Genomic DNA, 24,302 nt, shown 5'->3' on the forward strand with positions numbered 1-24,302 from the left:
GGTTGAGTACGTAGCTACCGTTATATTTACAGTTTGGTTTCCATGGTAACTACCACACTTTTCACTTACCGGAACTACGAAATGGGAATTTGCGTTGAGCCCATGGCTGTTTCGCATACTACTCAGGGTTCCCCTACGGAAAGATGGTGTAATTTTATTAGATGCGACGGGGCTATGTCCCTCCCTTGTCGTTGTTGCGCCGTCCACACCCCCACTGCGCATGCTCGGCTTGCTGAACGCCCGGTGGTGTCTTACCCTTTAATGGCTCCTGGAGCGACAGTGTTACCGGTGTCTTCCTGGGCCGGCCTGAGATGAGCCGAGCATTGGGGGTGTGGACGGCGCCACAACAAGGGAGCCGGAATATGCATGTGGAATCACTTTTACCTAGCGAAAAACAACGTTGCAGCAAAAAAAAAAAACAAAAAAAAAACACACGGGCACACTGTGTGGCTGCCGAACCTCCACACTCCCGCGGGGGCACGGCGGTGCAGTGAAGCCAACTTACGGTCGCCGACAGAGGCCCTCGGGGCCACTCAATATAAAAAAAAAAGATATTGTCTGGCTTAAAACAAAAAAGTTATCCGATTAAACTTTCCGAAATAAATGTAGTTTGTATGCCCTTTTAAATCACCTAAGACTGTATTTTCACTTTGACTGCCACACACTGCGAGAAGCACTTGAACATGAGCAATATTGCGAGTTTCTCAAATTTCATGTATTTGCCGCTGTGGAGGTACTCGCTTCCAGACTCCCACATTTTTTACAGCGCTTACGTCAATAATATACACAAATTATGCAGGTTAATTGCATCTGGAGAGGTTTAAAAACTGTAAAAAAGGTCTAAATATGGCCAAGAAACGCTGCATTGCTTCCCCGCCAAGCAGAGGGCAGTAGCAAGGAAGCGCGGTTCTTTTTATACCAACTGAAATTTTTTCACCGCACTCCGTGTGATATGTTATTTTTGCAATTTTTTTATCGCAACCTAGGTTTCGGTCACACCCACGATATTGAAATTGCTTTGTGCGAGAGAGAATTTTTTTTCCTCCAAACACTGCTTACGGGGGCGAATAGTTCGGTGAAATAATCGGCCATTTTTTTAGGTGTGAAGCCTCGTACGGGCTCGGGCTGTCGGCGTCTCATGTCGTCGTAGTATCATGTAGTCACGGTAAAAAAACACCGGGACACGCCTTTTTTAACACGTCGCGCTAGAACGCTTCGTGCTTAAAAGACACAAGACTTACAACAAATCTGTATACCAATACCCTACCCGCTCCGTGGACAAAAACGCCAAGGCGACAAGAATACATTTATGCACTGCATGCTTCGCCCCTCCCCAGGTTTCACGTTAATGGAGATGGCCCGGGATTTTTTTTTTTTTAGTGTAAGCGGTGATAGTCGAGCGAATTTTCTGGGAGTTTGGCGTGGATGAAACTTCTTTATCCCAACCGTTGTCTCCTCAGTGCGTACCTAGGAGAATTTCAAGGTAAACTACAGTATATACCCCGTAAGCGAACGCACGCGCCTTGAATACGCCATATTCTGTTCCCAGGCTCTCTCGGTGTAATGCAAAACGTTAGTAAGCGTGTTTAAATGTCACGCCCCACTTCTAAACCGGCTTAAAGAATGCCAAACCACTGTTATTTACAAAAGAATGTATAAAACAAAGTTAAGGAATCATTTCGCACTAAAAACCCACGGAAAAAAATTTAGCACTGCTTGTGCTCGAACCCAGGCTGTTCGCGCCTTTCTCCAGCCAAGCCAAGTAACGCTTTCGAGTTAAAATGTTTCAAAATTTAGTTCAGAGTAATACAGTCACCACGGAGTACTTGCTGCAGAAGAGAGAGAAGAAGAATAAATTACTCAATAAATCACTGAAGAAAAAAAAATAACTCAAATGGCATGCTAGACGGAATAGGCAGACAAGATAAATAAGGAGGAAAGCGGAGTCACAGATATCGTGGCTTCTATCAAGTCATTTCTTTATTACTTGCAATACGTAGCACCGTTCAAGCACATTTCGTTTTTTAAGCGTCTTTCGACTTTTTATATAAATTTGGAGAAAAGAATATTCCTATAGGTGCACGTACGAAAATCTGCTTATTTAATCGGCATCTGCATCTAACACATCGTTAGAAGAAAAGGTAACAAATGCATTTGTGGGCTTTTTGTTGTTAAATAGACCAACCAATTCGTGTAACCGCTTAAAAGTTTTGTCGTAAAAATAGTGACAGAGACGTGGCCGCTATTGAACATGACTTGGAAACATCGAAAGTATTTACACATATATACAGAAATGTATATATATCTGCGTGCAGATGCACAGTTCGATGCACCAGTGCACGTACATTCCCTATTTCCCCCATTTATGTACATATCTATATCTTTCATGCCAGCATAAATAACACTAAGCGCAAGCGATAAGTATCAACAATAAAACAAAACTTATGACTGAGCAACCTACAAACAAGTGTAGAAGGCGCGGGCTTCACAGGCGCACATTACGTAGGCGTTCTTCGTCATTTTCGGTGGCATTCACGAATTTCATTACACTTTGGCAAGAACCTCCACTTAAATGCAAAGCCTAAAGCACGTAAAACACCAAGTGGTTGTGTTAAAAGACACCAAAAATACAAACAAGATGTATAAATAGTTATGTGTGCAAGATATTTACACAGCACGCAAGGATAACACCAAAAAATATTACTTTAAAAGTCATGCAAATATTTTTACGCAGCATTGTGCCAACAAAATATTTTGAAAACCAAACAGAGCTATTCACTGCGCCGCATATACAGATGACATCGGAACTAAGTTCAAAAACGAAAGCATGGCGTATTAAAAGGTACGTGGCTTCCAGTTTAAATTTCTGCCGTTGAAAATACGGCAGCCGGGACAAATGCTTGCTCTCCACTTTACATTTTGAGAACGATAAGAAGTATTTATGGAATTTAAAACCGCACCCGTGAAGGGATAAAAATTGATTCGGGAAACCAGCCCTTCCGTAAAACGGGAACACTCCCGTGGTATCTAAACTGCATTGGACAACTGTGGGCCCTAAATGCACCCTCCAAAATTGCCCATACTTTGTACAATATTTGATCAGGCTCGAGATGTACTCGCAAAGCAACAGGAAACGTCACATTTGCCGGGTAAAAAAAGAAAAATACAGTACAAACCAGTCAACAAACACCTCGCATGCAGTTACATAAAAAAATTTGAATTGTGGCTAACATTCCTCCTAGTTGGAAACAAAATAATTATTCGTTCTGTTCAGAATCTGAACCAGTCCACTTTGGACAGCACTGCCGACTTGACAAAAGCAGTGTGGGCAAAGCGATGGCGATGAACGCTGTTCTTGCTGCGAATTCAGCTGCCATTGTCGATGACAGGGGACCCACCGCGAGCACTTTCAAGCAAGGCAGAAGTTCGCCGACATTGACCCTCCAAAAAGAAGGGTTGCTGTTCGTCTCACACACTCACAGAGCATGTGCGGCGCCATTCTGTGGTGTCCTAGCAACTGTATGAAGTGTCTATGTACAAATGAAACTAACGCCGCACTGGATTGAAATGCGGGGTTGTTGCGCTGTGGCCAGCGGAAGCAGCACCTCATGGTTACACGTCTTGCACACACGGACGACGAAGTGAACACGCATCCGAGTCGCTAGGAGCCAGGGCTGTTCTTGTGCGTTCGGCGCCGATGATGGTCTCGTTTATATATATTGGTTTTGTGGTCAGCGGCGTCGGAAGAATAGGGCAAAGCCAGCCCCCCGTTTCAGAGGTGGCTGTTGCTCGACTGCTGCTGAGGTTTGCCGTTGCTGGCCGGACCATCTGGTGCGGGGCTGTAACTTGGTTCTTGGGGCTTGTTGAGCTTGCTGTGCTGGGTACCGTAGACAAAGTAACCAGTGAGCCCTGCGAAGGAAAAAGGCACAGCCGACATGGCGAGATGAGTAAGCAAGTTCTTTTGAAGTAAAGGTAAGGCTGAGAACAGTGAAACACAAACATGTGCAGTTTCTTTATCAAAAATTATCTGCAACTTATGTGCACATGCTGCTTGTACCATATGCGTGTAGAGCCCATTGAAACGCGTTTACTTTCAAACTACAAATTTCTGCAGGATTGGGAACAGTATGCATGTATGCTAAATTGCTAAATTGACATATGGGATCCGAGCCTTGACTTGTACACATCGCAACAACTCCCCTGGCTACAGTTGGCGCATATAAATTTACCTGACGTCAAGACCACAAAAAAGGAAAGAAGTTCCCTAGGGGGTACATTAATACCGGAAGCAGTCATGCTGCGAAACTCTGCAGTCACCAGTGGACGGAAGTCCAAGAGAGAGCATGCCGACCTTTCACGTTCGCATGTTTTGTGTGATATGGAAACACAGCTAACCCCAGTGGCCCTTTGTACGCATGCGTTTTCGTGCACCTAAGCTGCCTCCCTTCTGGGCGAGTGTTAAATTTTACAGCAAGTATAGCTGACGCTAGATTACCATATACCAAACTGTCAGGAAGCTCTGCAAAGCCTGGGTGGGGGCGTTCGAAGAGACCAAATGATGTAATATAAGAACTTTCTTTGTCCTACCCGATTCTTTGACTACCGCAAACGTCAGGGCAGTCATAATCGTGCTTACATCTATCACTATGAAGACAGTTTCTCAATACAACCTTGCTTCCGTTATTCTCTGACTGATCGTCCTTTGGGCTAAATGCAATCACCCGTACACTTAAAAAGAAACATGAATACCCGACTTTTTTAGCATTAGGCTCCGAGAAACGTGTCTCATGTTGATGTCCTTTACCATGCGCAGAATTGGCGAATAGACGTTAGAAAGTGCAGCTTACCAACTGCAACCCAGATAAGCAGGCGAAGCCAGGTGAGTCCATGTAAGGTGGTCAGCAGGATGGTGTTGACCACGATGCTCAGGATTGGGAGGAATGGAACAAATGGCATCTGAAAGAGCAGGCAGTGAAAATCACCATTCCAGTGTGCCATGCAAGAAACCAGCAAGAATTACACGACATGAATACTCGGTTGACGATGTTCAAAGAATAAAAGTGAAGCTTAGGATATAAGGTCTGGGAGACTTTAAACCATTGTCACTTGTAAAGTTGATTTTTTCTCAACAAAATGAAGCACAATCCAATCTCTTACTAAGTGCATGAGGCGTCTATACAAAAATTGGGCTGAAACTACTTATGGAGGAATTGGCATATCGCGCGTAGTAGAATTGTCATGTCCCAGTCAAATTGCCTTCGTGGCGCTTACATTCAAGTCGACGGGGCGGAGTTGGCCGAGTTTGTTTGGGTTCAATCTGTGGAATGCGGTTGCTGGCGCCGGTTGATCCATGCTAAATTTTTGTTTTAATGCGATAGCATTAAATGTCTAATTGAGATTGAGTGAGCAAGCCACCACTTCTATTGGCTGTGACGCCTCCCATACCGTATGCGCAAAGAAAAGAAGCGCGTGCTGCTAGGCGTCGCCTGGGCAAGCGCAGAGCCCGGAATTTCACACGGCTCGGCATTATGCGCTTGGGAACAGTAAACCTTTCATGTTTTTCCTTCACATAATCATGGTATGCTCCTGCATCATGTTAACGTGCCGCTGGAGATTTCGAAGGTCGATTAATGTCTCAGCTTAGCTTCGTCCACGAGAAACCATGAATCACTTTCAAAATATGGTAGGGAGATCCCAAGGTTGTTTGTATTGAACTCCCTATAACTCATCGACTACAGCACGATGACTCCCGATCAGGGATGCAGTCCCCTTGTATTTTTTCTCCTGGTAGCGTTTTAGTCAAACATTAGTAACAGCGACAGCGCTGGGTCCGCTCCTGCACACCTCGATAAGTAAACCCGCACCCTGTACGTAACGCTCACCTTGTACCGCTGTTCCGTGATGGCCTGCTCGTGGATGGCGATGAGGAAGCAGAGAAGCGCGAGGACCAGCAGGAGTACGGTGAGCACAACGACGGCCCACCAGTCGCCGTTCGAGATCTCGGCCCAGAGGGCCTGGGTGAAGAACCCGAGCACCAGGGTGTCCACAACGATTCCACACACGCTCAGCGAGATCACGAGGTCCGTCGGCACGCCGGCCAGCACGGGCGCCATGAAGCGGAACCGGGGCTGCAGCCGATCGCCGCTGGACGACGCGGAGGCCGGACTACTGGAGCCATTAGCCTGCTTCTCAGGAAGGGCGCCCATCTCGACGACGTCCTGTGTGGTAGGTGTGAAGGAACGCCTTAAAAGGGGGTTCCTCACATGCTGCCTTCTTCGCTGTCTATACTTTGCCCTGAGAACTGATTGACGTGTCGCAAGAGGGTGTTTCAGAGAAAATCCTAACGTAGCATGCTGCGACTTTTATCAGCTGCGCTACGTAGGGTGTCTCGCGGCGTTTCGTGTATCAGTGCGGAATGTGAGAGGAGGGAACTGGGAGTAAAGCCATTGTCCAACTTAACTATTCAGGCGCTAAGACGTCTGCCGAAACTTTTCGGTGCCCTGCAGAGTAGCAGGAGAAAATCCTCTTCAGGACACACGTCTTTTCAATGCCCACGGATGTAGATTACGGCTTGTTCACCCATGTTTCATTTAACAAAGATGCTTCAAGACTGTCTAACTACCTAAATGAAACTCGAAGTAAGCATCACATCCGACAACGCATGTGCGATCCATTAAAACTACAGGCCGGATAGCGCATTGTTTCTGTGTGACGCGAAACGTATTTTGTTGCTTCAAAAGACGCTATCACAGCAAGGACCGTGAGCATAGCATTTGGAAAGGTGAAAGACAAATTTAGACACAAGGTTTGGGTAACGTGAATGTCACTATTATATTTTTAATGTTTCGCGCGTACAAAAAGCTATCTTTACATGGTGTGGAAAAGGACACGTTTTAAGACCCCTTGATTAGGCGGCCCAAAGGCGACATAGCGGACATAAACTGTGATCGTTAAGATAAGGCATCGCCCAAGTGTTAATAAATGTGCTTGTGTGCAAGACTGAGCGACAACAGACATGAACTCGCTCTTGTATAGACTGTTATTACACGTTTTTTAACGGTCAAAGCGGTTTGGCTAACGCGTGGAGGAGAGGGCATGAAAAAGTCATTTATTCCGCGCTTTCGATCTTTCATAACTGGTTAGCATGTTGGCCTGCTTCGTTTGCTGGGCACGACATTAGCAGAGTAAAACACACGCAAAACATCGACAGTAATTCGAGAGGTATCGTTCATTGTTTACTTTAAATAACTGGGAATATTCCTAGCGCTTGTATGCTCCTTCCCGGCACGAACGGCGAACCCGACCCAAAAGTGTCTTGAGCTCGACACATACATCTAACTACTGAAAGTACAAAAGTTTTGGTACAACGAGCACAAAATTTGTGTGTAACTTGTGTTTCCGGAGTTTATGAAGCAGAATGTCTTCCTGCACTGTATTACGCTCATGTGTGGTGAACCGAAGTAGGATAGGAATGGTTGAATGTCTATGGAAGAGGTGAATGATAACCATTATCATCCGCCTATTTATAGTAACGGCAGGGCGAACCGCCCGGCAGTTACTATAAATAGGCGGATGATAATGATTACGATGATTATGAAACAAATTCACCGCACACCCGCCGCGGTGGCTCAGTGGCTAAGGCGTTGCGCTGCTGAGCACAAGGTCGCGGGTTCGATTCCCGGCCGCGGCGGCCGCTTTTCTGATGGAGGCGAAAAGCAAAAACGCCCGTGTGTACGAGATTTCGGCGCACGTTAAAGATCCCCAGGTGGTCGAAATTAATCCGGAGCCCTCCACTACGGCGCGCCTCATCGCCTGCGTTGCGTTGGCGCGTTAAACCCCTACAATCAATCAATCAATCAAATTCACCGCACCTTCTTTTCCGGTGCCCGGAAGCGGAAGATGATGATTCCCCCGCTGACCACGAGGTAGGCGAACAGGGTGCCGATGGACATCATTTCGACCAGGGTCTCGATGTCGAGGATGACGGCCAGCACTGCGGCCAGCGCAGAGAAGACGTACATGGCAATCAAGGGAATCTTGGTGCGCTTGTTGACGGTGCCGAACATCCTCATGATGAGACCGTCGTCAGCCATGGCGTACGCGATCCGAGTGAGCGCGTACAGCGTTCCGATCAGCACCGTGGACATACCGCACAGCGCGCCGATGATCACCACAATCTGCGAGATACGACAGCAGAGGCGACGATGAGTCCAGAGAGTGAGGTACTTAGTGAAGATTAAGGCCACTTCACACGAGGTATCCATTTCGTGTCAAGAAAGTTTGGCGACATTGAAAAGCCATCACTTCTCACTCTGGAGAAATTAAAGAGCTGAAAAAGAAGGCGTCCAAACAGCACGTAAAGAAGACAGCAGTCACGCAGTCTGCACAGCAGCGACAGGTGAACGTAGTAGAATTCACAAGCAGATGACAGAAATTCGGTTCCAATTTGTCCCCCAGTTACCCGTGAACACCTGATTGCGTCGCTAAACCCACTTGCGGATATACTTGGGGGTTCCTTGCATAGCTGGGTCTAACGTCAAGTCAGCGAAATCAGAGACATAACCAGCAATAATTGATTTAAGGAAAAATAAAGATTGATTTGATTTTATCCCAATATATATATATGCATGGTGGAGCGCCTTAGCTGCATTTTGATACGTTCCGTCTACGCTGTGTTCCGAAAGCACGCTACTTTAGCGCTATCAAGATACGACGAAAAGGAGAACGTAAAAATCCTATTATGAAACATGTTTTGTTTCCTTAAACCAGCACAAATGGCACAGTTCATTTATACGAATGCAGAAGTGTGGTCATTGCATTCCGCAAAACGTGCCTGGAACTACGTCACAAATTGAAAATCCTTCAACTTAAATTTCGCTTTTATAGCATAGCTAGATGGAGGCCCCCTAGTACGCGCACATGTACAGACGGGAATGTTTGACACGTGAGTGCGATAGCATGCTCTCGGAAAAACACCGTTTGTGACGCCTGGCAGTGGTGCAATCGTAGCCTGCAGAAGTTGCTGCGCTCTCAGCTAACGGTCCCGTCATCGGCGAGTCGCGTAGGTGACACGGCAACAAATTTTACTTGGAAAACGAGAGCTACGGTCACTCAAATGTGAAACAAGATAAAAAAAGGAAGCAAACAGAATTAACTGATCTACTCCAATACTGTCTGTTAGGAGAGAAAAGCATCTGTCATAATCTGCTCTATGTAGGCAGCACTGAAGTGTCATACATTCTTTATGGAAGGTCGGTTCTCTTGAAAGATATTCGAAATTCCATGTGCACAAGCGCACGTTGCTTCCCGAATCACGGCCAGGATTAAAAGCTGACTATACCAGGCCGCATAAATTCACTTTTAAGGTTAGCTAGGCAGGACGGCCGGCAAACGCGCTACGACCACAACTTCGTTTATTCAAAAGGCCTGCGACAACGAGAAAATGAGACATAATGAAGTAAAGGACTATGTGGGCTTCGGTAAAAAAAACTGAGGGATAAGCATGAAGGTAGTTGGAGAACATGCCCAGTATGTTTGCCGGTTGTATTATGCGGACGCTCACAGAATAGAATAAACTTCAATTACGGACCTACCACTTGGTTGAATCGTTGGAATGGCAGTTTTATGGGGTCACGTCCGCTGTGCAGCAGAAACTGACGCGAATATCTGGTTTTATAACAACGCATGACCATGCTTGGAATGTCCTTCCAGAAGAGGGGCAGCTTACGGACGATACAGCTGATCAAGCACTGACCCTCCGGCCATTTCAAAGTGTCTTCGTATAAGCCAGTACAGGCGCGAGTTGGTCCCATCCTACTCCACACCTTTAGTTGACTGGTACCCCGAAAATTTAAAAGAATAGAGCGTTGCATAACCAACGAACCATGCACCTTGCGTAGACGTACTTTTTGTCATTTCAGCCGCCATTGATTTTATTGTTTGACTGATAACTCCTGTAGCGCTCGAGCGGGAGAGCGCCGCTTGGTTATGCGCATTAGCAGACGACGCGCTTCGAATGCTACCACCTACAACAACACCCACTGACTATCCTCGGTGTTGTCTAGCAACGCCTTTTCTTCCTCGCGCGGCATTCTTTTTTTTTTTTTCTCTGACCTTGATGGAGGGGCTCCACGCACCAACAGAACGACGTTGGCGCGGGCCATCGGAAAATTAATATGCCCTTGTTTTGAGCCGGTTGCACACAACAGTGACATAACCCCAAGGGGCCAATTTTAAAAGCGAGAGCATGCACGATAGTACGTCATAAGTGACATATTCCGCTGGTGCCCGCAAGCACTTGTTCACGTAGACTGCTTCGGCGCGTTGTAAGCGGATGTTTAACATCTCCTTCATGTTTTTCTCTTTTTTTCCAAGAGGTAGACTAGTCACCCCCACAATGCTGCAGCATATCACAAGTGTCCTATGACCAGCCATTGTTCAGCTTCCCGTCACTGTACTTCGCTTGCCGGCTCTAACGCAATTGGGACACTCGATGCTCCAAAGCTCTTGCATTCTGCAAAACATGCCAGGAAGTTAGCACCCTTAGAAGCGTTTCGGGTGCTGAGATGCCACATCACGGCGTTGCTAAAATATTCCAGACACGGTGTCTGCAGTTATTCCGGGAATGGTAGCGAGATCTCACCTTGGCCCAAATAGCTCCCTTGCTCTCAAGTGCATCTGGCAGGCCCGAGTCCGGCACGATGTCCTTGTAGTTGACCATAAGCGTGAGCACCGCGGAGACGGCCACGTACAGCACAGTGACCACGGTCATCGAGATGAAGGTGGCGATGGGCAAGGAGCGCTGAGGGTTCACCGCTTCCTCCCCGGACGCGGCGATGGCGTCGAAGCCGACGTAGGCAAAGAAGCAGGCCGCCGAAGCTGCCAAGATGCCATGGACGCCGAAAGGCGCGAAGCCACCGGTCTCCGGGCTGGTCCAGTTGCTGAAGTCGGCGAAGTAGCCGCCCACTCCGATGATGATGAACAGGACGAAGATGTTGACGCAACACAGAATGTTGTTGAGCCACGACGTGGCCTGCACGCCAACGGACATGAACGCCACATACACGACAATGATTCCTAGTGCCAGAAAGTCTGGATGCGCGGAGAGGTACGGTCCGGGCAGTTCGCCCGTGGCGTTGACCATGTAGGCCTTGATGGCGCCGTGCGTCAACGAGTCTATGTACGCGCTGCAGGCTCGCGCCACCGCGGATATGCCGATGACGTTTTCGAGTACAACGTTCCAACCTACGAAGAAGGCCCAGAACTCGCCCACGCTAAAGTAGGAGTACGAGTAGGCAGAGCCAGCCCGGGGAAAGCGTACGCCGAACTCGGCGTACGCAAGGGCAGCCAGCAGAGATGCGGTGCCCGCTATGATGTACGAGACGATGAGCGCGGGCCCTGCGGTGTTCTTGGCGACGGATGGCGTGAGCACGTAGATGCCGGAGCCCATCATGTGGCCAATGCCGAGCAGGGTGATGTCGAATGTTGTCAGACATCGTTTCAGGTTCGTTTGCATGTGGTCGGCGCCAGGCTCCTTGGTCCGCCGAAGCTTGTGCAGGAACGTCGACAGCATCTTGCCGGTGCCTCCCTGCGAGAGCACGGCAGAACGTCGTAAGCATGGCTACGGTCCATACGGGGTACCCGTAAATTTAAGACGCCATGTGATGATGAGGGCACGACATAACGCGCAACACATTACACCTGTGCTTTTTTATCATAAACATGTGCATACAATGACCTCACTGGGACGATTCAAAAAGTTCAAATTTGTGTTTTACGCCAGGAAGCTTCATGTGGGTTGTGATGCCAGGTGTATCATATTTAATACAAAGTGACGACATAAGAGACCAGGAGATAAAACAAGACTTATACCAATTACTGCTAGCTCTATTGACAGCCTTGGAGTGATCTAGGCCGACCCCAAAACGCTGGTGTGATGTGGTAACCGGGTTCTTGACCAAGTTGGTGCAAGATACTAAACGATGATTATTTTCAAAATGAAAATTAGTCCAGTTGAGTCGATTAGCGCTGTAAAAACAAGTTAGGGTTATAGCTTTGCTTGGAGGGCGTGCGAGCGGAAGACGATTCGCATAATAACACGTTTTGCAGCCGTTTTATCAAACGCCGCACAACTCCATTAAGGGCCCTGCAAGATCCGTCGACATTTTATTCATTTTCAAGCTCTGACGGATGAATATGGCAACGAAAAATATGAAAGGACAAACTGTGGATTTCAAGCCATGGGTAAAAGAATGCGAGCTACAAGCGCATCTGGGGAAGTATTTAAGCCATCAGGATTGAAAGCGAGGAACTGTAATTTTTACACGTTCTGCAACTTGTCTAATAATAAAAATAGCACATGAGAAATTCGTATCCTACGACTGTGTTTAAATACAAAACACTCTTTTGCTTGGGTGAATAATTCGCTGTTACCTAACAGGCATCAACAGATAGGCGTCCCTGTATCCATTCAGGTAAATTTTCCTGTATTTAGAGTACGGCGAGTGTGGGTATAGCGCGGGTGCGAGTAGGCATCGCATTAAAACAAATGTTTCCTTCGTCGCTTTCTCTTCACCGCTTCCTTCACTGCTTTCGTACTGTCCTGCGCACTTGACAAGAAGTCAGTTATAACTGGATCGGCGTAAGAGGCTACACAGTCCGATAGCCTACAGGGGACAGCAAAATTGAAGTAGGCAAGGAACGCTTCCACTGGATACGCGCAGCCGACAAACGTCGCCAGGCTGGTTTTAATCAACGTGAATTAGCAAGCACTTCAGTTTCAGCTGTTTGGCGGGACCACAGAACCCACACAGAAGCCAATGCGACGTGATCGCTATCCATAATGTACGCCCAAAAGCCGCGTACACAAGCCACCGTAATGCAAAATCAGAAGCCGCGTTGGCAAGCTTTACGAGGACGCAACAAAATGCAAACGGCTTGGCGGTTGAGTGCTGGATCTAATATACAGGTGCGATTCGCAAAAGAAATTAATCATATTGTCAAATCCACCTTGCCCGGTTCCCTACCCCCCATACGACTAGGGTCTTGTTTTTCCTTGTTCGCGCGGTCTCAATCATAGCCACCACGTGTCCCCTGTTGCAATATCAGGGTCTGCGTTCACGCGATTATTTTGAAGCGCGGGGAAGTGTACTTTATGTCCTATGCTTGTTTTATTTTCCGGGATTACTACACAGCTTCGTGTTTCTTTCGGAGGTTCGGGATAGGGCAAACAAGTCTACCAGTTTCCTTACGCTAAGCTAAGGACTGTTGTGAACTGGACGGCAAGAGATGTCGAAAACTACGAAGGAGGAAGCTCGTGCTACGACATTTATTATTGGTATTTATTAACAGAAATTAAATATGATTGGAAAGGTTGGCTCACCGTAAGCAGACTACTCCAGCTTATTTTGGTCACAAAACAAAACCCTTCACCGACAGAAATTCACTCTATACCGACATATTTTAGCAAACCACCCAATATCAAGGACTGTACGAAAAGCGCTTCAAAGACGCAGAAAGTACGGTTCCTTAGTCGAGCTTCATGCGTCGGCCGCTTTTTTGATGGAGGCGAAAAGCGAAAACGCCCGTGTGTACGAGATTTCGACACACGTTAAATATCCCCAGGTGGTCAAAATTAATCCGGAGCCCTCCACAACGGCGAGCTTCATCACCTGCATTGCGTCGGCGTGTTAAACGATACAATCAATCAATCAATCAAAGCTCCATGCATGCTGTTCTAGAAGCAATGTACGCAAGAATCAACTAAGTAGCAAACAAAAAAAAAACGCGCATCTTGTGGCAATTCCAGCTCTGCAGCGGAAGGGTGCCCCTGAGAAACATAAATAAAATTTGCGCATGACGATCACACAGCTCTATAAAAAATTCTTTTAGAAAGTTCAGGTTATCGGCAAATTCAAATCTCAGTATAGCAATGGCAAATGTAGATCCACATCCGGAAAATTTAGATATTGACAGGCTATATTCTTCCTCCGGTTTTAATTAGTCACTTCACCCTCCACAAATAAAAGAAGAAAATGTTGGTTAGTTACTCCGTCCCTAAAACCTGCAAAGTACATGTAGGTTTCAAGCCCTGAATGTAATCCAGGCGGAAGTGCGTCGTAATGTTAGGCAGCCGATTTAAACAGCCTGATCCTCTTTAATGCGTGCCGAAATCTCGTACACATAATCGTTTTGGTATTTCGCCTCATTAAAATCAGCCTGGAAGTAAACCTAAGACGTCGAGCTCAGTTACAGTAAGTCTTATCATAAAATCAGAAGAAAAACAACTCGAACTTCAAATATCCACTCAATACACAATCAGCGTACTTAGAGGAAGCGGGAACGGGAAAGAAAAAAACTGATAGCGCGTTAACTGATAGGAAATACCGACCCAGTGGCCCGCTATCAACGCTATTGCCGGCCAACCTGCCCGAGCTGTGCTTTACGACTTCCCTGGGCCCGAGCGGTTGTAAAACCGTATGATATCCTGTCCTGCTACAAGCGCACTCATGCTACGAATGATAGCAATGTACAAGGACGATCGGGTTACCAGCTGGTCCGAGAACGTCAAAGAGCGAAAATAACGTCAGAATTCAGCACATGCGGTCGTCATTTGGGCTACTGACTCAAAATAAAAGCGGCGCGGCAAGCGCGTGTCTCATGCTGGGACAGAGCACGTGGTAGATTGCATGTTCGCTGGTTTAGTGCGCGTGCAGTTGAAGAAACATGGGCTCACGCGTTTTTTTTTTTTATTCCTGAAGAAATTTCATTAAGAAAATGGTATACGCCTGGAAACCAACTCTCCAGGGGCGATAATGTTATGAAATACCGACAGGCAAGGGTTTTAACAAAACAGGTTCCTCTTCGTCATAATCATAGAAACAACGAAAGATGCTGTGGCATTTCACCGCATGCTCCATACAATCAAAAAGCTTGGCAGCCACTCAAAATCTATCCCAAGCGCGGAACAACACTCACCTTCATCTTAAATTGCAGCACGTGTTCGCCAAATGTAGACAACCCAAGTGTGTGTCGGTCACGACACGGTACTCTATCGACGAAACCAATCAAGCTACTACGAACGTGACAAGAAGTCCACTTTATAAAGCGGGGCTATTTACGCTTGTCGCCGTTATTCAACTCAGCTGCCGGCTGGACTGGTTGGGAAATTGGGCGGACTGGAAAGCTACCGTCTGATCAGTCGCGCGCAGACCACCCGTCGCCGTCGAGTGAGCCGCTCTGACAGATGCACCGAGCGCGAACTCGGAGCGACCCGAGGCACGCACCGCTTCGTATAGAGCGCGCTCCCTCGCCGGAAAGGGGGAGGGCAGCGCGGATCTCATTGGCCCATCCATTTCATACGGATCGCTCGCGCGCGACAGAAGTGATGCAAGAAGCGCTGGCACGAAGAATGCACGTCAGGGCTAAAATACGACCCCTCCACCACCAGCCTCACAGCTTCACAGCCACCTTTCCCCCTCCACTTGAGCGATCAGCTTCGACCAGAGAGACAACGCCGCCGCTCTCGTTGAAATGAACGTGGCGGTCGTCGGCGTAAGGGCAGCGTCTTCTACATCGCCTCGAAGAGTGTGACACAGTGGCCCAGAGAGCCCAGCGGAAAGCTAGGATAACGTTTGCTGTGCGTTGCGCAAGCTGAAGCAGGTGTCATCCTCTTCCAGACGTCATACGACGTAGAGTTTTGCATAGAGATTTGCCTTAGGACGTCCGTGGATGCCCACGGAGCGCTGGAGAAGAATACCCGTGACGAAGCCAAGTAGAAAACGATGGGGGTTGCGCGGGTTCACTGGAAAACTCCGTGCTTAAAATGGCACGCTTCCAGCACGCGCCGTTCATATCGTCAGCACCTGTAGGAGAGAAATGCTCGAGCGGAGGTGATCGGCATAGAGGAGATTTGTGAAACCAGCGAATGAGCGATACCTTTTGATATTGAGTTTTTCATCCCGATCGCGGAGTTAGAAAAAAATAGCACCGAATTTCCCATGCAATGCATGTTTACACAGCAGGCGTGCGTATACAAGAGGGCCAGTATCTTAAAGACCACGTGGCAGCTTCACGCTCGCAATAGCTGTCCGCTCCAATCTAAAATACTGCACGCGTTCGTGTGTGCAAGCATGTGCGCGCGGATCCTCTCGCAAAGGTGGGCGGGACTGCGACTGAATGTGGTTTTACACAAAAATCAAAATCGAGACAGTCATGAGCACGCTGAATAAATTATGGTCTAACATAACCGCACTCCGCACATTTGGTTACACCGCAAAAAAGTGTGCGGCGGCGGTTTCTGTAGTGGCGGCAAAAGACAAAAACGCCCGGTGTGTGAAACTTCGGAGTGGGTCGAAAATTCTGGCTGGCACATACTAACCGCACCTTCACAGCCCGAGTGCCGCCTCAGCCAGTAAGGCCTAAATTTGAACTTTGAACTTTTCGAGAAGTTCACGAAAATGGTGCATCGGAAAGTGAAAACAATAGGAGCGTGATGGCAAACGGAAACTGCACCTCTGGAGTAGACAGAGAACAATTTTTAGACTGCCTGGCGGTGTACGCCGAGCTGACAGCCTAGCTTTCTACGCCAGATGAAATGTGGTGACGATGTCGCCCCGTTATGCCATACGCTGCCTCCAACATTTCTACTTGATGTGTTCTTATGAAGACAATGTCCCCCCCCCCCCTCCCCCCCCTTCCCCCCAAAAAATCCAGCCTTCTCTTACTTTGAATTCTGACAGCATCACTTAGCAGCTTAGTCAGGGATCTGTAGCCGTCATGGTCCGTTCATTTGATGAAATCTGCATGTTCGCAATCGTGTGTGTACGTATGTCCTGTACAAACGCCGTTCTCATATACACCGAAATGAGGCTCCCGTGGGCCCTAGTCGTGTCTAGCGTGCGATCTTGCAGTCAGCACAGGAGCCGTGTTAGGCACTGTGTTTTTAAGGGTGTAGCCGGCAGGAAGCACAACTTCCTGCCCTTGATGCGTGCATTCGACGAGCGGCTCCGAACGTTAAACTCGGAACGCACCCGAGGGGAAACCTTCCGCTGTAAAGATAACGGGCTGCCCGAAGATCGCGCAAGCGCGCATACTCGTGGCACGAGAGCAAATTCTTGGCATGATACGCTAACAACTGCAATGTAAACAAATAAAACTCGGAAAGACCAGATCTCATTCCACGCGGTATGCTACCAGCGAAGCATTTTTTTTTCTTTCTGGGACGGAAAATTTTATCACCTTCCGTCCCTACTGGGCAATTTCCGCCCGATAGGGCAACAGGTGTCGAGGCAAGGGTTTCCGTCGTCTCGCAAACACTAGTGATTCATCCTCGCGTATGTCTTAATTGGTGAAGCTTAAGTCACCTTTACAAGCATCAACAGCCTTTCGGCTATAGCTTAGAGGTTATAAATAAAGAGCAAAGTTTTATACCATTCACAGTATATAAAGATATTGTTCACGCTTTGAAAAAACAAAACGAATTGCAGACAAAATGGTAAAAGATTTGTTTATAGTTTTGACCTGGTTTCCAAAATGTGACCCAGTCAGCCTATTTTAACTAAAAGTGTGCATTCAAGGAATTGGTGTACGTACAACACATTCAAATACAACAATAAATAAATTCACATTTTGTTCCTAAGGTAAAGTGCTTTAAGCAACAGAGCTCCAATTTCGGACTATTTCGGGCATCGTGGCGGTAATAACAGAGAACTCCCGTTGCTATTCTTAACTTGTAACCAACTATCCCCACGTTAGCAGCATTTGGTTTGGAGAGCGTGGTAGTTTTGTAGCTTCATCGAGTAATGCCATCAAATGAGTCGGCCAGAGGCGACTCCACAAGCTGCCCACCGTAAACGTGTGCGGGCCCGTTTTTGGAACGGAAACAGTGTATTCGTGAAAATGGTGCCACCGCTTCCAGTATGAAAAATTAGCAGCGTATCTACTTGCTTTGCTGAAAATATCTTCAAAAGGCGATAATCTTTTTCCACCCCTACTCCATAACACTTTGTTCCCTTCCCTTCTCACACCTCAATGTCTACCCCTCTCCCTCGCTCTTCCCATGACGAATGCTGTGGCAGTTTGGTCAGTTCAATGTTGGCACATTGAACGCACAGAACGCGTTCGCACTGCCCTCGCGCAATCTGTTGGGACCTTTTGTTTCTGTTGTTCTTGGAAAAGGTCAAGCCAAAATCTTTGTTTCAAGTTTTGTTGTTTTAAAGCGAAGCTTTTTACCTCTACCTCCCAAGGGTTCTGTCACGACCGTTAGTGTCAACAGAAAACACCCGCGAATAAATAAAAGAAGCCACTGGCACCACCAGGAATCTAACCTTGAACGAATAGAGAAGCGGAGCGAAAGCCCATTGTCTTACCGGTTGAACTACGAGCCCACGCGGAGACGGGTGAGACAGACGGTGTGCCCACAGAGCACATCTGCGTGTTTACCCCCTGCGTTCTCGATTAATGCAACGTGATGGCATCACGTGACCTCTCGCACCGCTGTGCGCTCCGCCCACGGCACGTATAGCAGCGTGAGCGTGCCTTGCGTATGCGCTTGGAGTTATCAAAATTAAAGGAAGCTCAGGCCAACGCATGGCAATATATCGAATCACTCCCTACCACCACCGATCTCACTTCTCCTCCGTCTCTGCCGCCAATCTCGTCGCCTCCATCGGCGGTGGCAAAGACGGAGGAGAAGTGAGATTGTCTAACACCGGGGTTTGAGCTTCCTTTAATTTTATAAAAACGAGTTTCCACTCAGGTGCTTTACCAATACAACTCAGCCAACCGCCGTTCATGAACCTTTCATTGATTTAACCCTAGCAAAGAATATCTTTGAAGTAATAAAGGGTGTGGTAAAGGCGGTAAAGGCCACTTCACTTGTCTCTGGTTTCACTCTTTGTAGAGCCACGTGTGTGAATTCGTCGTGACGTCGTACTTGCAATCGTTGCGGGTGTCGTTTACAGCTTCGCTTTCCAACCACTTTCACAGGGTGGATTGGCCCGCATTTTTTTAACTCGCTGTTTTGTTGTTTTTGTTTTCCTTTGCTGCCGTAAAAAGCAATTCATGGTGCTTCCCTAATCAAAAGAACGTTCATCGGTTGAGTACTTATATTTTGCAGCAAATGTGCCTAAAATTTTCTTTTCGTTGAATAAGGTGGACTTGTATGAGCCATGACAGCAGGTTTAGCACACTTGGAACGGTATTTCCTTTTCAAGCGTTATTTCACCTGTTTATTGGCAGACCGGTCGAATGGTGTGACAGGCAGACGTGAAGACCAAAGCTTTATGGTTTAGGTTGCTTTCAACCTAAGAAAGAGTATCGTCTTTAAAGGCGACGGTACCGTGCGGACCCGGCGGTGAGTTAGCGTGAAGCCGCTAGGGGAACGCGCAATAAAGCAAAAAAGGGGGAATGTCGTGGAAACACCCCACAGCTGTGCTGTCTGTTCCCATCACGTCGTGTCATCGTCGCGCTTTTCAATTCCCAGATGGTTTCGGCGTGCCGCGCATAAGCGCTTGCTTCAGCAATGCCACGTGCCAGCGGAGCACGAGAGGCGAGACGGAAGTTAAAAAAAAAAAAAAAGCTGCCGCGAAATTCCGAGGATTTTCTGTCTCCTAGTGTGTGAGCATTCTTACGTCACCTCTCCGTTTCAAAAATCGTTCGTGTCCTTGGTGGTATCTCGTGTTATAATGGTTTTTTGAAGCGAAGACTTTATGGCTAGGGTTCCGCGCATTCTTGCTATGCCAGCGGAAATACCCCTTGCGGGAAAACCAACTTTATCAAGAATGATCAGCAGGAAACGGCTGTAACTCTTGCCTTTTTTAAACTTTTCAATAAAGATTATATCGCAATTGGCAGCTAAGACAAATCTATCATTACTTCAAGTTTCGTTTAGCTGTTCTAACTTGTTCTCACTGACCTTGCAAACGTTTCCTAACTACCTTCTGCTGCCGTTACATGTCCGTTTGCGGAAGGAGTACGGTTACAGAAAGAAGCTGTGCCTCTTGTTTTATCGACACTATCTCGCAACAAGTACGTGACAATTCGCGGGTAAGACGACTTCGTCATTGCCCTGGATAACCTGTCATTTAGAGCTCACAATAAAAAACAAAAACGATAGCGCGCCGAATTGAAGCACGACGCTGACCGTAAGAAACTACGGATAATGAAGCGACAACTAAGATCTCCTGCGGGCCCTCCCACAGAAAAATTCACAGCACAAGAAAATGCTGCATCTACCCTCAATCCTCTAAGCATACATGATCGAACGTTACTACTTCTAAACCCCGCTGCACCACATGGTCCGCAGCGGCTCTCAAGTGCAATACACTTTTACGAACGAAAATAAACGGATGAACAATAAAACAAACACCACTTTGGTCTCCAGTGTGCGTTTTGGCTGTTTCAAGACGTCTTGGAACTTCCTAGGCCCTCCGAGCGTGTTTGTCGGGCTAGTTGTTGTAGCATTCTTTTGAAGGGAAGTTGCCCTGGGTATGCTCACAAAGACGGACACTGAAAAAACGTACACTGTCACGAGAAGACGGCGCCTTCTTCTCGTGAAAGTGTACGTTTTTTTAGTGTCCGTCTTTGCGTGAATACCCAGCGCACCTTCCCTTCAAAAGAGGGATATGAGCCAAACCGATCACATCCACTTGATTGATTTATTGATTGATTGATTGTTGGGTTTAACGCGCTGACGCAACGCAGGCGATGAAACGCGCCGTAATGGAGCGCTCCAGATTAATTTGGACCACCTGGGGATCTTTAACGTGTGCCGAAATCTCGTGCACACGGGCGTTTTTGCTTTTCGCCTCCATCAGAAAAGAGGCCCCCGCGGCCGGGAATCGAACCCGCGACCTCGTGCTCAGCCGCGCAATTAACGCCTTAGCCAGTGAGCCACCGTGGCGGGTCGATCACATCCACTTGTCGTAACCACAGTGAATACTATTTTTATAGAGCTCGTAAATGCACAGTTATAGTACCTCTTTCTCTTGCCTTGTCTAGCACAATCTATGCTCTAATGTGTGGTTTTACGATGTGCACGGCAACCAGGGGTCGGCATTGATAGTGAGAGTGGTTGGTCAGCGCGAAGCGAGGAGCTCGAACGATATATGCGAACGGTAAATCTAGAACGCCCGCTTAATATACGCATTCATTGCTCTTGTCACGCCCTGTCGTGAGGTGTGATTAACCTCGAAATGACCGCATACGTATTTATATTTTATTTTCAGTCAGTTCAGCGGGAGATACACTGGCAAGGACTAAGTCAATACGTCCGGGTGAATGATCGGTCGTGACTGTACGCCATGTTTGCGATACTTTTTTTTTAACGATATCGAAGTAGGTTGGCACGGCCCGGCCAAAGTATAAGCTTCGTACACGTTCGTCGAAGAGTGAAAAATGCGCTGCTCCTATACATATACACGGCCGCAACATGTGAAAAAGAATTCCCTATACCACGCACTTTATTTTACTTTGTTCGTGCTACTGAATGCTTTAGACCCTCCAAGCTCCGTTGGAATGTCACCTTTCCGTGTTCCTCCCCTTACGCTTTTTTTAGCATGCCTGTACCCTGCAAATGGTCGTTATCCGCGTTGCCTCACAGAGATAGCTGGAAATGTGCTAAGGCTATCTCCAGTGTATGTAGGTCACAACACGTTTCGTAACAGTTTACTGGGGAACCGATATCATGCCTCTTGTACCTTCTTTATTGTCAGCGTGCCGCGAATCGCTATTTAAGTCGTCCCAACCTAGTGGGAACGCCAATGTCTGTCTCTGTCGGCGGCCCTGTTTAAACGGGGAGGTTAACGCCCCTCACGTCGACTCCACCTCGCATTTCAAGCTTCGCTGTATTGCCTCAAAAATATAGTGGCTTTAAATGAGATAAGGTTGTTTTAAATTCCAATTTTCCCCATTATGTAATCATTGTAACATTTTTATTGTTTTTGTTTTTGTGTTTGTACTGTATGCTTTTTCAAGCTGAGTAGCATTTACTCTTAAATAATAACAATGACTCGAAACGCGACAGCTTTGTTGTTAGTTTGACGGAATAGATAACTGTAGACACCAGGAAACGACAGCCACCAGGAACTTCCAAATATATTATTCGACGGAGAATGCAACATATATGCAGGTAAGTCGGAATCTACGCGAGCAGAGACAAGAAGGCCCACGTCATCTTGCCTCCCCCCCCTCCCCCCCATTTTTTTTCTTTACCTCAACCAGATTACCATATCGAAGAATTTTATCCCAGTAGTGACTAACGCAGGCGTTCACTTCTTGGTTTAACTTGTACTCCTCAGGGGTTCACGTTCCCTTCGGCTCCTGTTTCTTCCCAAGATCTCGTGAAGAAGTGGTTCACACTTGCGGGTGTCGCAGTGCTCCGATTAATTCGTGCGGTTCTCTCATTGCGTGGGCAATAGATGGGCGATGGGCATGTCGGCCAAATTTTTGGCCGACCATCCGCGGACACAGAGTGAGAGCGATAGAGTCCGTGCGGAAAGAGGTGACGTCATCCGAGTCGGCGGCGGGATTGGCTGCGGTGGTGCAGCGGTTTAATTAACCAGTGGCGACCTTGCTGCTAAGGCGGCTTCAACTGTTAAGGCGCGGTCACACTAGGCCGACTCGACGGCGACGATGACGGGACGGCGACGCCGACGAGTCGCCAAACCATCGGACAACTGCCGAGTTTCCCGACCGCGCTGTCATACTACGCCGACGGCGATACAAACACGTCGGCCGATGGAAAGTCCGCGTAGTGCGACTGGCTCGGCGACCGAAGACGCCAACAAAACCGGTCGCCCGACCAGTCGCCCGACGCGTCGTCGGGAATCGATCGAGAAGTGAAAACTGCTTCCCGACAACATTCGTGCCGCAATGAATGCGGCTCTATTTTGATAGTTTCTGGAGTGAAATAAACTCAGTAAGGTCTATATGAAGCCCATACAACTCAACAGCGCTAATGCAATCCGTATTTTGGATTTCGACGCTTCGGCCGTGCTCTTCAGCGACGCCGCTACCCCGGAGCTGCAAACTGCACATGGGTGTGCGATCGGCTCGCCTGTAGAAAATCAAAGGTCAGTTTCGTGCAGAAGAAGAGTAACGTAGAGTAATTTGGGCAATAAGGGATTAATATCGGCCAAGGTTTTTAACGTAAAACGCAAACCCAAAGTACGGCAAGCACTATCCCCGCAGTGGGAAATCGCAGTCGCAGCCGGGCACACATTTTTGCGAGCGCTTTCGCGAAGCAGCGGAGTTGATGGCGAGAAGCTTCGGGGAACCTTGCTGTGCAAGCGCTATTTAAGAAATTTCAGTTTACCAGCCAGGAATTCTGTAAACCAGCTAGTAAACACCGGCGTACGACACGCAAGGATGGACCTCCATCTAGTACCCACGCTATTTCGCAGCGGGGAAGTATTTGTGCGGTGGCGCAGTGGTCTCGCGCGTCAAGCCCGCGCGCTCAACGTTGCGGGTTCCATTCCCGCCGGAAACAATTTTTTTTAGCGGTTTTTTAAAGGGCATGGTTTGCGTATCCAATTTGTGAATCATTTTCTGCGTGATTTTGAACAGCAACAACCTTTGTAATGGAAAATTTCTTTCAAAACAGCCAGTGGCGTCTGGAGCCACAACAATTATTTTCCCTTTTCTTGCACCGTGTTTCTCGAAAATGCGGTACCATGGCGCAATGTGAAGCCTTCTCTATTAGAGGAGATTAAATTTCCGCTGACGTACGCACTAATTTATATACATATCTTACGTGCTGCAGATGTCTTTTTGCGGTGGTTCATTCATTACATCCGGATTATTACTGCCGCGGCAGCAGCGAACACAGCTCTTTTTTATTTTTTGTCCGTGATCTAACAAGAAGTTGAGTGCGCGCAGTACAAGCAGCGCAAACGCCAGAACGCATGAACGGCTTCAGTCGCGGCAGCGGCCACACGATACTCCAAGTTTGACTAGAGAAAGAAAGCGATCCCCGGCGGAGAGGCGAGGCGGCGGAGTGGGTCGTCGCGCGGTCGTCGGCGTGGTGTGACAAGCGCGTCGGACGACATCGCGCAGACACCGACACCCCGCCGATTTCTCACCGACGCAGACGGTTGGCCAACGGTCGGCGTCGGCGCGGTGTGACATGGCCGCCGACAGCTCGCCGACACGGTGTTGGCCGACCAAATCGGCCGATGGTCGGGCTAGTGTGACCGCGCATTTAGAGTTCACTGTCTCTCTCTCTCTCTCTCTCTCTCTCTCTCTCTCTCTCTCTCTCTCTCTCTCTCTCTCTCTCTCTCTCTCTCTCTCTCTCTCTCTCTCGT

General features: G+C 47.8%; 1 protein-coding gene across 6 annotated transcripts in view; it reads right to left on the reverse strand.

Annotated features, from left to right (window-relative positions):
* Positions 1–1,962: 1,962 nt before the first annotated feature.
* LOC144144891 (cationic amino acid transporter 4-like) overlaps positions 1,963–24,302 on the reverse strand; it is a 122,428-nt gene continuing 100,088 nt past the window's right edge. For 5 of the 6 annotated variants that reach the window (XM_077676392.1, XM_077676391.1, XM_077676390.1 and 2 more), the window contains exons 2-6: positions 10,643–11,587; positions 7,872–8,177; positions 5,883–6,218; positions 4,848–4,956; positions 1,963–3,909 (exon numbers count right to left, since the gene is read on the reverse strand). In XM_077676392.1, the coding sequence (XP_077532518.1) occupies positions 3,773–3,909; positions 4,848–4,956; positions 5,883–6,218; positions 7,872–8,177; positions 10,643–11,587 (1,833 nt within the window). In that variant the 3' untranslated portion in view covers positions 1,963–3,772. Of the gene's footprint in view, positions 3,910–4,847; positions 4,957–5,882; positions 6,219–7,871; positions 8,178–10,642; positions 11,588–14,976; positions 15,325–24,302 lie in introns of those variants that run through there. The other variant, XM_077676393.1, reaches the window with a different exon arrangement.

This window comes from Haemaphysalis longicornis, unplaced genomic scaffold, assembly GCF_048455015.1.
Source record: "Haemaphysalis longicornis isolate Haplotype H1 unplaced genomic scaffold, Haemaphysalis longicornis Haplotype H1 scaffold_7, whole genome shotgun sequence".
In the NCBI taxonomy this organism is placed as follows: domain Eukaryota; kingdom Metazoa; phylum Arthropoda; class Arachnida; order Ixodida; family Ixodidae; genus Haemaphysalis; species Haemaphysalis longicornis.